At 40.7% G+C, this 14,917-nt stretch overlaps 1 protein-coding gene across 1 annotated transcript; it reads left to right on the top strand.

Annotated features, from left to right (window-relative positions):
* The first annotated feature begins 366 nt into the window (after positions 1–366).
* On the top strand, positions 367–1,740 carry LOC126514188 (E3 ubiquitin-protein ligase makorin-2-like). Its single transcript, XM_050162918.1, is given in 2 exon segments — positions 367–1,349; positions 1,352–1,740. Coding segments are annotated over 2 exon segments (1,245 nt in total). The 5' UTR covers positions 367–391; the 3' UTR covers positions 1,639–1,740.
* The last annotated feature ends 13,177 nt before the right edge of the window (positions 1,741–14,917 follow it).

The following is a 14,917-nucleotide window of genomic DNA, read 5'->3' as shown; positions in this document are numbered from 1 at the left end:
CAGCAACCATGGAGGACCCTAAGGAGTAGCTCTAGGTGACAAACAAGTAAATTCTCTGTCGTTTTTAAATAAATAACTCAAGTAAAATTTTATCCTTCTCAAAGATCTCTAATGCAGTTTGACAGCTAAGAGGTTTTGTAATTTAAAAGGACAGCCTCACCAAACAAATTTCAATAAAATACAAATGCAAGTTATTAAAATGTATACCTACAAGTTATAAAGATGTGAGGATAAATGTAAGTTATCAAATCTCTCTCTCATGTTGCTTTCTATAGTCTTAAAAATACTTTTCATTGTGCAAAAAATATCTGTCACAGTAATTCTGATATAAATATGCTGCTGTTTAAAACTTATGTTTTGCAGTGCGACTCCAGCCCGTGTCCCCGCCACCATGAGCACCAAACAGGTCACCTGCAGGTATTTTATGCATGGCATGTGTCGCGAAGGCAGCCAGTGCCTGTTCTCACATGACTTGGCGAATAGCAAGCCATCCACCATCTGCAAATACTACCAGATGGGCTACTGCGCCTATGGTTCACGCTGCAGATATGACCATACGAAGCCCCCAGCTGCAGCAGGTGGAGCTGTAGGCCCTGCACCCCACCCTGTGCCTTCCTCGAGCTTGCCCAATCCTCACCCTTCTGACATCGCCACATCTGTTACGAGAACACATTTGCATGAACCAGGGAAGCAGGAGAAGAAGATGCTGGTGCTCAGAGACCGCAATCTCACTGGCCTGGCTGAAGACAAGACTCTCCCGAGCACAGTGAATAATCCAGGTGGCTGCAGTGACCCTCAGACCAGCCCAGAGACGAAGCCCCATTCCTATCTAGATGCCATCAGGAGTGGCCTGGGCGACTTGGAGGCCAGCAGCTCCTATAGCAGTGAGCAGCAGTTGTGCCCCTATGCTGCTTCTGGGGAGTGCCGGTTTGGAGATGCCTGTGTCTACCTGCATGGGGACATGTGTGAGATCTGCAGGATTCAAGTCCTGCACCCCTTTGACCCGGAACAAAGAAAAGCCCATGAGAAGATGTGTATGTCGACAATTGAACACGAGATGGAAAAGGCTTTTGCCTTCCAGGCAAGCCAGGACAAAGTGTGCAGCATCTGTATGGAGGTAATCTTGGAGAAGGCATCTGCTTCTGAGAGGAGGTTTGGCATTCTCTCCAGCTGCAGCCACACCTACTGTCTGTCCTGCATCCGCCAGTGGAGATGTACAAAGCAGTTTGAAAACCCAATCATAAAGTCTTGTCCAGAGTGCCGTGTGATATCAGAGTTTGTAATTCCAAGTGTGTACTGGGTAGAAGATCAGAATAAAAAGAATGAATTGATTGAAGCTTTCAAACAGGGAATGGGAAAAAGGCATGTAAATACTTTGAACAAGGCAAGGGGACCTGTCCCTTTGGAAGCAAGTGCCTTTACCGTCATGCTTACCCTGATGGGCGGCTGGCAGAGCCAGAGAAACCTCGGAAGCAGCTGAGTTCTGAAGGCACTGTGAGGTTCTTCAACTCAGTGCAGCTTTGGGATTTTATCGTGAACCGAGAAACCCAGCAGGTCCCCAGCACAGAGGATGTCGACGTGACGGAGCTTGGAGACCTCTTCATGCACCTTTCTGGAGTAGAGCCATCAGAGACCTAGACTCGGTGCTGACACCTTCATTTTGGGCTCCGCGGTCACAGCTTTCCAAGGCAGGTTGCGGAAGCCTGTCACTGACAAGGTGGTATACCTGGATGTGAGTGGTAGTGAATCCCCTTGGTCTCTTTCATGCTCCACTTTCACAGCCCTGGTGAAGGGAAGGATATAAGATAACCAAGTCCATGGAATCCCTACGTTTAGAGGTGAGCTCTTAGTTGTTGTACCTCCAGCCCCTTTCTCGGGACCAGCTACGTGGTCCAGCTGTTTTAATTGATTGCTTTTAATTAAAAGCAATAATAAATAAATAAATAAAACTTATGTTTTTACAAACCCAAAAAATTATTTTGAGTTCCAGGGAACCAAGTTGAAGAATCCACCTTAAACAGGTCAGACAGAACCCCCTCTCAATTCCCTGTGCTAATTTTTTTTTCTAAACTTAACTTTGTCTTCTGTTCTGCCAATACCTTAGACAGGTATAAGAGACACCAGACATTTCTATACCACAAACACCAGACAGGAACAAAGAGATCAGGTACCCCAGAATGTGACCAGCACCCAGTTTCCTCAGGTTCCCCCAAGATGATATTTACAAATAACAGGAAGCAGTCTTGAGAATCTGCCGCCCCAATCCCTTTAACCTGTTGTGCCAAACTTCCCACCTTTTAATTATGAAAAAGAGATGGTCTGTCCTGTCCCTTTAAGAAAAGTCATGCCCACTCCCTCCCCTATCCACCAAGGCAAGCTGATTTTCAGCTTCCAGCCTGAGTCCCTTTCTTTCCATCTCTCTCTCAAAAAGGCAACTTCTGTCTCTCCCTTCTCCTCACTTTTTCCCTCAACCCTGCCTCTCTCTCTACTCTTCCCCCTTCTCCTATTCCCCTCCAAAACCCACTAAATAAATGTCCAACTTCACTCTGTATGACCTGCCTATCCATCTCAGTTTCTCACCCACCACGTGGCTTCCTGCCTGGGTCCCAGCTGCCTTCATAGCCTGCTGTGGTCTCGGGACCCTGTGCTCACTACCTGCTGCCTCTCTGGGACCTGTGGCATGGTCTCATGGCCCATTGCCCACTGCTGCCACTCAGGGACCTGCAGTATGGCCTGCTGTGGTCTCGTTGCCCACTTCCCATTGCCACCACTCAGTGACCTGGAGTGTTTCTGCCGTTGCACCCTTGGGGAAACCACAGCATTTTATTTAAACCATTACACTCTTCAAGAGCAGTAAGTGTTGTGGGAGCACATTCTGTTCCTTCAGCCAATAGCCTTTAAGATACCAACCCACTTGGGTGTGATCTCATATTGTAAAAGCAGCGGTAAACATGTGCCTGCTCTCTTGCTTCCAGCTCCTGGTTCCAGCTGCTAGATTCTGTTCCTGTATGCGCAGAGGACTGTTGTCTAGAATAGTGATCTGTAATTTTTTCCCTGTCAATAAATAACCCTTTTATTATTCATAATTCTGAACTGGTGTGGGATTGTTTTGTGACTTACATCATCATCTGGCACCTGAACATTTGGTTTTAGAACCCCCTGGCTCTGCTGCCCACAGCCAGCTTGGAGTACACCTGACTAGGCATGAGCCCTCCCTCAGCTGGCTGTGGCCTGTGTGTGCAGCCAGCAGTTCATTTAGATATAGAATTTTCATGAAGCAGCAGCTTTTCTTGCTGCAGATTGGCTATAGTTCTTTATATTATCTCATTACTTGCCTCAGAGTGGCTTCCAGTCCCTGCGTGCTAGCCCCAGTGTCTGTGTCCTGCAACACACACACACACACACACACACACACACACACACACACACTGCATGGAAATTCAGGCGGGATATAGGCTTTCCTGGGTTCCTGCTGTATTCTTGTTAGCCCTGTGCTCCTGTGGCTGCTGACCAATAAAGGCCCACTGTGGTACACACAGTATGTGATTTCTGTTAATAACTACTTTTTGATCTAAGCATATATTTCAGCATTTCACCCTAAAATCAGATTCATACCAGTCATGTGACTATAAGTGCATCATCAGGCCCAACTGGGTTAGTTTTGTAGGTGGCCCAAGACACCTACTGGCAGGTAATGGTTATTGTACCTAATACAGCTAACTAAACCACAGGTAAGATTTGATATCCTAAATATAGATCATAAGTTGCTAATTTAAAAGGGCAATATGTCAGACAACCTAACAGTCCAAGGTTTTAATAGCCTCTTTACTTACACCATGTGCAAGGTTTTATAAGACTTATATGATTAGTTTGATTCTGGGCATTAGTCTTGTCTTCAATATTTTTTTCTTAAAATTTGGTTTGACTATAGAGCTAAGAATGAAGTGTTTTTAGAAATGGCACAGTTTTTACAGACTGATACCACATTTCTCAAGAAAGAGTTTGAAAATCTGAAGAAGGATATGACCACTTTAACTAACAAAACTCAGTCAACTGAGGTATTTTTAGAAATGGTACAGCCTGGCACCAAGCTTCTCAAAAAAGAGGTCGGGAACCTGAAGGAGGATACAAACAATTTAACTAACAAAACTAAGTCAACTGATGTACTTTTGTAAATGATACAGACTAATAGTAATTTATTTAAAGGAAGATTCAGCACTTTGGAGAAGAAAACAGCCTATTTGACACATAAAACCCAATCAATGACAGTGGGTGCTGAAACATTATTTGAGAGAATTCACACTGTTAAATGTATTAATCAGGCTCTGTCAAAAGTGTATGAAAGATTGACTGATAGAATGTCTCTCCAGGAAGGTAATATGCATGCTATAAAGATATGTCAAAGGATGAAGCATTATCTCTACCGGACAGACTTCATATCTTGGAATGCTCAATGAGGGCATTAGAAAAGAACACTGGACAGGAGACCCAGACATTACAAAAAGCAGTGGCAAACAGATTTGAAAAGATTAAGAAAATAATAGAATTTGATGACGAGGAACAAAAGGTAGAAAGACAAACTTTAACCTTGTCAGTACATAAAAATCTTTGGGGTAGCTTCCCCAGAGTTTGGCCAGCCTTTCCAGTAATACCATCAGAAAAGTATCTGGTTCCAAGTACCCTAAGGTTGTCAAAGAATGTACATGGAAGCCCATATGTATGATCAATCTGAAGGAAATTAAACAAGCAATTGTATCTTACAGACTACATTCGTCCTTTGTTAGGGAAATGGTCAAAACATGAGCTTTCAGTAGCAAAGCAGCACCTCAAGATTTGACTCAGTTAGTTCAGCAGTACTAGAAAGTGGACTGCAATTACTTTGGAGGTGCTTTTTATAACAAGGAGGCAAGAATTTTAGAGCAACAAGAAAAAGCAAAAGAATTCATGATTTCCCTAGCTCAAATTCTAGGTAAAGGACTTTACTCTGATTCTCGGGACGAAGCTCTTTATGATGACCACACCTTGTCCCTATGTAGCACAGCAGCTTTAAAGGCTTGGAATAGGATTTGGAAGCTAGGAAATAGAGTTGAATCATATCTTAGGGTTAAACAGGGTCAGAGAGAACCTTTTAGTGATTTTTTGCAAAGACTAACTATGGCTATAAATTTAGGGGTAACTGAACCAGAATCTAGACATATAATAATTGAATCTTTGGCTTATGATAATGCCAACATAGAGTGCAAAATAATCCTTGGGCCTTTAAAGATCAGATCAGCACCCATGGATGAATGGGTCTTGCATACAATGAATGTTGAGACACTTGACTATGGTACTGAAGCTTGGGTGAGAGAAGCAATTTCCAATGGTAAGAGAAGATATAAAAATACCAAATATTTTAATTGTGTTATAATGGGACATCTGTGAAGGGATTATAGACAATGTTCTCAGGAAAAATGTCTCCTCTAGAAATGGCAAAAATAGGAAGACTCAGCCTTCAAGTATATGTAGGAGGTGTGGCAAAAGCTGATATTGGACCAATGAATGTAGATCAATGAAAGATAGACAAGGAAACCCGATACCATTGGAAAATGCCATGGGGGGGCTCTTGCAGGCCCCCATGATGAATGATGTCCAGTCATTCCCAGTTACTGTGGAGAACATGTATTGCCAAGAATATTAAAAATCCAATGCCTGCTGTAAAAAGCAATATTGGTCTAAATGATTGGCTAAATGTGGAGGATGTTTCAAAAACTCCAGTAGAACAGAGGAAATGTATATTCTGGAAGACTTCTATAAATGATCGAAGACCAAAGCTAAGAGTGTGTATAAATGGCATTTTTATTGAAGGTTTACTAGACGTAGGTGCGGATGTAAGCATCATTACTCCAGAATCTTGGCTTTAGAATTGGTTTCTTCAAGAGGTAGGTGTTCAGTTCCTGGGAATTGGAACCCTAACTCGAGTAAGAAAGAGCACGAGATGAGTTGAATGAATAAGACCAGAAGGGCAAATAGAAAGATTAAAGCCATTATATAGCTAATATTGGAGTGAATTTGTGGGGTTGTGACCTATTGCAGCAATTAACATTCCTGCAGCCCCCAAAATTTATGTTTCCGAGAAAAATATTAGAAGATATTATAGAAGATGGACACTTGCCATTCGGGCTGTACAAGAACAGAAAGCAACTGATAAACCTTCAGAGGTACCAACAGCCTACCTTTAAAATAATTAACTGAGAAACCAATATGGGTTAAGCAGTGGCCTCTAGCTGAGGAAAAGTTGCAGGCTTTAGAACAACTGGTACAAGAGCAACTACATGCTCAACATATAGGAGAATCTACCAGCCTTCGAACTTTCCTGTATTTGTTGTTAAAAAGAAATCTGGAAAATGGAGAATGGTGACAGATCTAAGGGCTATCAACAAGGTTATTCAACCTATGAGCCCTCTACAATATATAATTCTTCTGCTGTCTCTGTTACCAAAAGGATGGCCTCTAATAGTTACTGTTAAAAGATTGGTTCTTGTCGGGCGGTGGTGGTGCACGCCTTTAATCCCAGCACTCGGGAGGCAGAGGCAGGCAGATCTCTGTGAGTTTGAGGCCAGCCTGGTCTACAAGAGCTAGTTCCAGGACAGGAACCAAAAGCTACAGAGAAACCCTGTCTCGAAAAAAAAAAAAAAAAAAAGATTGGTTCTTCACTATACCTTTACAAGAAAAGGATAAAAAAAAATGTTTGCCTTCAGAGTGCTTACTTATAATAATTCTCAGTCTACTAGGAGATGTCAATGGACTGTCCTCCCACAGGGAATACTCCATAGCCACACCTTGTGCCAATACTTTGCCAGCCAGCCATTGGAAATAATACATAAACAATTTCCCGAGTCTATAATCTACCATTACTTGGATGACATTTTGTTATCTTTTTCAAATATAGATATTTTAAAAATGATGTTTGAAGATGTAAAGAAAGTCTTGCCTAAATGGGGATTACAAATTGCTCCTGAAAAGATTCAAAGAGGAGATTATGTTAATTATCTAGGTTACAGAATAGGTTTACAGAAAATTAGAATACAAAAGGCACAAATTAGGAGAGACTGGTTGCAGACTCATAATGACTTTCAATGATTATTAGGAGACATTTCCAGTCTATGACTGGCTGTTGGGATAACACCTAATCTAATAATTCGTTTGAACAAAACATTAGATGGTGATAAAAATTTGAATAGTCCCAGAGAATTGATAGCTGAAGTAGAAAAGTAATTGATGATAGTTGAGGATAAATAACAGGAGGCACATGTGGATAGGGTAAATCCAAATCTTAATTCCACTCTAGTCATATTGCCTTCCAGAATTTCTCCTACAAGAATTTTAATGAAGAGGGATGATATTATCTTAGAATGGATCTTTTTATCACATAAACCAAGTAAAAAATTAAAAACTTATATGGAAATGGTCTCTGAATTAATTATAAAAGGTAAATTGAGAGTACATCAATTAGCAGGCATAGACCCAGCAGAGATTATAGTGCCTTTTACTGCTGAAGAAATAAAAAAGTTATAGGAAGGCAATGAACACTGGCAAAGGGCTTGTGTTATTTTTTTTGGGGGGGGGGTAGAATTAATAGCAATTATCCCAAAAGCAATAGACTTAACCTTATAAAGAGAACTTCTTGACTTCTTCCCCAAATTGTACGTGATGCACCAATAACTGAAGCCTATACATTTTATACTGATTCAAATAAATCAGGGAAGGCAGGTTACAAATCAGAAGAATTGAGTAAGGTGGAACAAAGCTCTTATAATTCTGTTCTGAAGGCAGAATTATATGTTATTCTTATGGTACTAAGGGATTTTAAAGAACCTCTCAATATAGTTACTGATTCACAATATGCAGAAAGAGTTGTCTGAATTTCTACGAGATGATATGGAATTGACTTCATTATTCATCCAGGTTCAAGACATAATCAGGAATAGGCTTTGTCCTATATACATAACACACATCTGATCACAAGGAAATGCAGAAATTGATCAATTATTGATTGGAAATGTTTTTCAGGCCTCTGAGTATCATTAAAAAACATCATGTCAAAAGCAAACATTTAAAGAAAGAGTTTTCTATTACTTGGCAACAAGCCAAGGAGATTATAAAGAGGTATCCTACTTGTTCTTTCTATAATCAAATGCCATTGTCTGCAGGGAGTAACCCAAAGGGTACTCAAAGGGATGAGATCTGGCAGATGGATTTGTTCCATTTTACGGAATTGTGTAAATTAAATTATGTACACCACACCATAAACACATATTTAGGTTTTCAATGGGCAACTGCCTTGAGCTCAGAAAAGACTGATTCAGTAATAATACATTTATTGGAAGTTATGGCCATCATGGCTATACCTGCACAAGTAAAGACAGAAAATGGTCCAGCATATGTATCTAAGAAAATGAAGCGGGTTTTTGCTTATTATAATATAAAGCACATTACAGGTATATTAAATAATCCTACAAGTCAGGCAGTTATAGAAAGGTCAAATTGTACTATAAAGCATATGCTGAACAAACAGAAAGGAATGGAAAATACCCCCAGAAATAGATTGCATAATGCTTTATTAACCTTGAATTTTCTAAACGCTCATGAGAAAGGAACACCAGCAGCAGAGAGGCATTGGATAAAGCAAAACACTTCTGATTGAATCAACCAGTATATTTCAAGGATGTATTGACCTCACAATGGAAACCAGGAGATGTACTACACTGGGTAAGGGGTTTTGATCTTGTTTCCATGGGAGAAGAAAAAACTATGGATACCATCAAAATTAATAAAGATTCACTTTGAAAAGAAGAAACCTCTTGAAAAAGAGAAATGACAGTTAATCCACAATGGTGACAATCATACAGGTGGTAAGAAAAGTTCATAGGGGTTAGGGCAGGGTTCTGCTCTTATCTTTGCAAGAAAATACACATCATCAAAAATTCAAGAGACCCTGGGTGTTTGAATGCTGACAGAATGAAAAATAACTATCCACTAAGAAGCATCTAGAAAACAGAATATGGATTATGAATCCAGGTACTGGTCACACTTACATTTATATACACACACATATTAATATATTCAGCTGCTTTTGGAGTTGGACAATGGCTCTGTACTTCTCTATATCTAAGTGTATTGTTAAAAGGAATATTCAGGGTTTCTGTCTCATATTGGGGGCCATCTGATATGGACAGAAGGAAGACTTTAGGAAAAATTTTATTTTCTCCATGCCTATTTTGTCTGTATCATATTCTTCATTGAATGCATGTTTATATGAATGATGTTTAAGTTTTCCGTAATGAACAATAGATTTTCCTACAGATACTTTTGCTGCAGTGATCTTTGAAGTTTCCAAGAAGAAGATGGGGCCCCATAGCAACAACTCCACCTAGTTGAGATGATGTCATGATGCAGACCGTGCTACTATAAGACTGCTTTTTTGGGTACCAGCTGCTGAAATGTGCATCTTCTCATGACATCCTGTCCAGAACTCTAAATAAGAACTTTGAAAAAAGCAAAAAACAAAAAACCCTATCGGCTGCTCAGAAATTGTTTGCAACTATACTAGACAGTAATTTTGAAACTTAACCATCACTTTACTTTTGCATGATCCCATTAAGAGAACATCACTCCCATAACAGTGGGAAGCAATTCTAGAAGACAGCACTTCCTATCCCCAAAACTTTTGTTCATAGGGTTGGGAACACTGCTTAGGGTTGTTGATTATTACTTAGATAGGGGACTGTCTCTGTCATATATTGGTCACTTTGGAAGCTACTTGATTGTACTTCCTTCCTGCTCAAATAATATTATCTTCCTTCTCAGGCCTTCAATGGGGTTGAAGATTAGATAGTCATAGTTACTGTACTCTTATGATCTAGCCAAGCCATTTCCTATACTTAGACTCCATAAGATAGAATGTTTATTAAAACATTTAGCATGTGTTACTTGTTTAATATTTTTAATGATATTTGTAATTCTAATTATACTTGATATCTGTTCCTAGTGTATATAGTTTTGTATTAGGTTTAGAACTCTCTTATTTTAACAAAGGGGGAAGGTGCTGTGGGAGCACATTCTGCTTCTTCAGCCAATAGCATGTAAGATACTAGCCCACTTGGGCATGATCTCTTATATTGTGAAAGCAGTGGTAAACGTGTGCCCGTTCTCTTGCTTCCAGCTCCTAGTTCCGACTGTTAGACTCTGTTCCTGTTTGCACAGAGGACTGTTGTCTAGGACAGTGATCTGTAAGTTTTCCCCATAAAAAAATAACTCTTTTGTTGTTCATAATTCTGAACTGGTATGGGATGGTTATGTGACATCATCAAGTAAGTGCTCTCAACTGCTAAGCCTTTTCTCTGCCTCCTAGTTTGTGAACAATAGGCAGATTTCTTGTAGTATCAGGTATTTTTCAATAATTTTCTTTTGCACAGATTTTATTTCAAGTGTGTTTTCATTGACTAGACATGTAACATAATTGCTAGAATGTTTGCCTGCATATGTGAAGGCCTGGATTGGATCTCCAGCACCACATATAATTGGGTGTGGTCAGGAATATCTTGTAACCACAACACTAAGGAGATAAAGACAGGGAAATCAGAAGTTTAAGGTCATCTTCAACTGCATATTGAGTTCACAGTCAGTCTGAACTACAATAAGACCTTATCTCAAAAAACAAAAGTGTTATTAGATTTGCAGCACAATTGAAGAAAATTATAAAGATTTTCCATAGGTACTTTGTCTAGTCTCCACCATCACGAACATCTCCACAAAATGGGTATATTTGTTGAAAATATACACATACATATCTAGTACAAAATTTTCCAAATGTACAGAATGCTCAGTACAGAATATAGATCCTGCTGTAATAGATGCCTGTGGAATAATGATATTTTAGATCTATTGAGAATTGCCTTCATTCCCTGTCTTACTGCTAGGACAAAATACATGACCAGAACAATTGAAGGAAGAAAGACTTTGTGTTTGTTGGCTCACAGTTTAAGAGTACAGTCCACCGTGGGGAGAAACTTGAAACTATCAGTTACAGTGCATCCGAAGCAGAGAGGAGGGGGAGGTTATACTCAGTTCACTGTCTCCTTTTGATTCAGTTCATGACCCCAATTTATATACCAGTGCCATCTACATCCAATTAACCTCAATCAGATACTCCTTCACAAACTGGCCCTGAGATTTATCTCTACAGTGATTATAAATCTTATCTACCTGATGATCAAAATCAACCAATGCAGGTGCTCAGACAGTTTTAAACTAGCTTCATAACCTATGGAAGATAAAACTGACTCAGGCTCCTGCCATTTATCCTTAAGAGATACAATCAAAGAGGCAGATAATTGTTATACAATAACATAATTAGCACAATGCAGAGAATGTATTATGGAAGTAGAGATGGGGAGAGAGTCAGTCATCAGGGGCGGGGGATGTGGGAAGGTGGAAAAGTTGTCTGTGAACATGACTAAGAGAGCCAGGTGAACAAGCAGGGTATATGACTTGAGGCAGGAGGAAGGAAAAGCCACGCATACATGGAGACACAACAGACAATGGCAGGGTTGGAGACCTGACAGATCTTTTCGCATATAAATTACAAAAGAAAACCTTTGAAGTTGGATAATGGTAGTTGGCAGGAGATTGAGATTTAAAAACAAAACCTACGAAATCCCCAGTTGTCAGGTGGTGGTATATGTAAGCCGTGTTAGGGAGTTTGAATTGACTGTCTAATGATTCTGAAGGAACATTGGTGGCAGTTAATTTGGAATGTAAAATTTATTTGTGTGTGTGTGTGTCTGCACGTGTGTGTATGTATGTGGTGTGTTATGGGGATGGTGTATGTGTACTTATGCTTATGGAAGTCACAGACGGCATCCTGCACCATAACTTTCTGCATTTTCTTCTGAGACAAACTCTCTCACTGAGTAGACTGATGACCATCAAGACCCAGTGACCCCTCTGCCTCTGTCCCACACAATGCTTGGGATATAGGCATTTGTGTGGCCACACCCAAGAGTATATTTTGAAACAGGTATGAGGTAAGTAAAAGGGCTATTTTGAAAATCAATGTGCTGTCAAACCTTGACAATAAAAACAAAGGGAATGTTAGGAAATAAAAGCTCAGCATGGAAGGGGCAGATAATATATCGAGGCTGACATAAGGGGAGGAACATGAATTCCTTCTACAATATTAATGGTTGAACTACAGATGCCTAGGAAAGATCAAATTTGTGGGGGAAGTTCAACATCTTACATATTAACATACTACTTGAACAAGATGAGGCAATTCCATTGTCCTTAGGTAAAAGAAAAAGACCCCAGTGACCAAAAAAGAGAAAGGTGTTGAGTCATTGTCATTTACTTGGCAGTCTGAGTACAGAATTGGAAAAGGAATCCACGAGAAATGTAAGCTGATGAAGTGAATCAATGCCATTGCACAATAATTGAGTCATCTTGCTGATGAGACTTGAAAAGGTGCAGTGTAGGGAGCTTGGTGCTCAAGGATAGAACAATCGGTGGAGAGCTGGCCTGACACATGCTGGATGCCGTGGAGTCAGTTCTCAGCTCTGGCTAGGTGAAGCACTGTGTGGAAGCTTAGTGACACAGGTAGCAAGAGAGTCTACTAAATGAATGAATGGCCAATGGAATTTATTGTAGCATGCTTCTGGAGAGCAGATGAGTTCTCAGAGAGGGAGCCATGCTGCTGTAATGGTGGAAGTTCCTCTGAGGCAGTTGAGAGGGAGAGCTTTCTTGGTCTTGTCACCGTGGAATTTGTCTGTCGACCCCATCTGAGGGGGGGCTGGTGGTCTACTCATTATCTTGTTGAGCAGTAAATTTTACAGTGCAAGTTGATTTCTTGAGAATGATCATTTGTGTAATTACAGGTCAGGCAAGCTGATGTCTGTGGGAGACAGCATGTACTAGGTTCCAAATGGTTAAAGCATAATCATTAAAATAAGGAATTTTGCTTTTTGGGGGGTGGGGTCGTTTGTCTCTCCAAGCACCACAAAAACAAAAATCTATGAAAGATAGAATTGTCCACAAAGGCAGCCACTGGCTTCTTTAGTGATCATACAGATTTTTTTTTTCTGAAGCTTTGTTATTCTTTCTGCTCCCTTTCCTTTTAGTCTCTTTGTAATGGTTTAAATAAAATGCTGCAGGTCCCCAACTGGCTGCAGCAGCAGCAGATCCTGAGGCCATGATGCAGGTCCCCAAAGTGGCACCAGGCAGTGGGCAGCGGGTGCCGAGAGCAGCCAGTCCCAGGCAGGAATGGTGCAAATCCCCAAGTGGCTGTAGTGGGCCATGAGGGACAGTGAGTCCCAGCAGGGAGCCATGTGGCAGTTGAGAGACATCAATGGTGCAGCCAGTCCCTCGAGGAGAGACAGACGAATGGGCATACCATGAGGCCATGCTGCAGATCTCCGAAGGTGGCTGGTCCCAGGCTGGGAGCCACCTGGCAGGTGAGAGACAGAGACATGGATAGGCACACCATGCAGAGTGAAGTTGAATATTTATTTAGTGGGTTATGGAGGGGGAAGGGAGGAGAGAAGAGCACACACAAAGAGAGAATGGGGGGAGAGGAGAGGAGCCACAGCAGCAGCTACCTCTTCAGAAAAGAGATGGAAAAGAAAGGACCTAGACTGCAGGCAGGAATAAAGATCTGCCTTTCTTAGTAGTGGATGGGGAGGGGGTGAACAGAGCTTATCTCTTAAAGGGACAGGACAAATCATTACACTCTTACCTTATCTCCTCCATACCATCCTCACACAGCTTTTAAGTCTGTCTTTTCTTCTTTTCTTTTCTTTTTTTTTTTTTTTTGCTGTATAATCTTTTTTTTTAATTATGTGTATAAGTGTGGAAGCCCCACATTTCCACCTTCTCTGAAGGTCAGAGAGTTTGTGGTTGCTCAAAATTGTTGACAATAACCAGGGCTACACATTCTGACCCAGGATGCAGTTACTTGGTTCTTTTAACATTAAGATGGCCCACATAGGTAGATCTACTCCACCCTAACAAATGGCCAGGATGTGCAAGAATACTTCTGCTCCTTTTGAAATAAGAGGATTGACCTTGGGAGTGACTGCCTTCAGGATATTTGGTCTAGGGTAGGTTCATTGCCTAAACAACAGAAAGCTAATGACTTCAATCTCCAAGTATTGAAGCAATTAACTGTTCAAATTGTCCTTTGTATCATGTTAAAGAAATCTTTTTCTGCCTTTTTTCCCCTTTTTTATTGAGGTGTAAAGGTGTATGGAAAATTAAACCTAGGGATTTCAGTATTCATTGAATCTCGCTCCTTGCACTATCCTATGTTTCTGTTTTATTATTTTCACTCACATCTTCATCCTTTTTACTATTTTTCTGATCCTCATGCCCCTACCCTGACAAGTAATATTTTTGTCAAAGCTGGTCTCTGACATATGAGTGTTTTGTCTTCATATATGTCTGTATCCCATATGTGTGTCTCATGCTCCCTGAGAATGGAAGAAGGCCTTGGATCCTATAGATCCAGAGTTATAGACAGTTGAGAGCTGCCCTGTGGGTGCTGGGAATTTAAATATATATAATCACAACAAGCACCTTTACCCATCTCACTGGGAAAAGCCACCCCTGTGGGCTTGAAGGAGAATATTCTTCCACAAGTTCCAATATTTGAATGCTTGGGCCCCAGCTGATGGAACTGTTTGAGTAGGATTAGGAAAAGTGGCCTTTTTGGAAAAGGTATATCACTGAGGGAGGTCTTTGAGGTTCCAAAATCAGTTCCATTCTATTGGCTCTCTCTCTCTCTCTCTCTCTCTCTCTCTCTCTCTCTCTCTCTCTCTCTCTCTCTGACTCCTAGTTGCAGATAAGGGTGTAAATTCTCAGCTACTGCTCCAGCACCATGGCT

This window comes from Alexandromys fortis, unplaced genomic scaffold (assembly GCF_014885135.2).
Source record: "Alexandromys fortis isolate MF-2015 unplaced genomic scaffold, M_Fortis_MF-2015_v1.1 scaffold_126, whole genome shotgun sequence".
NCBI classification, from domain to species: domain Eukaryota; kingdom Metazoa; phylum Chordata; class Mammalia; order Rodentia; family Cricetidae; genus Alexandromys; species Alexandromys fortis.
Note: the sequence above shows the minus strand (reverse complement) of the source record. Positions and strands in the feature narration are given on the sequence as shown.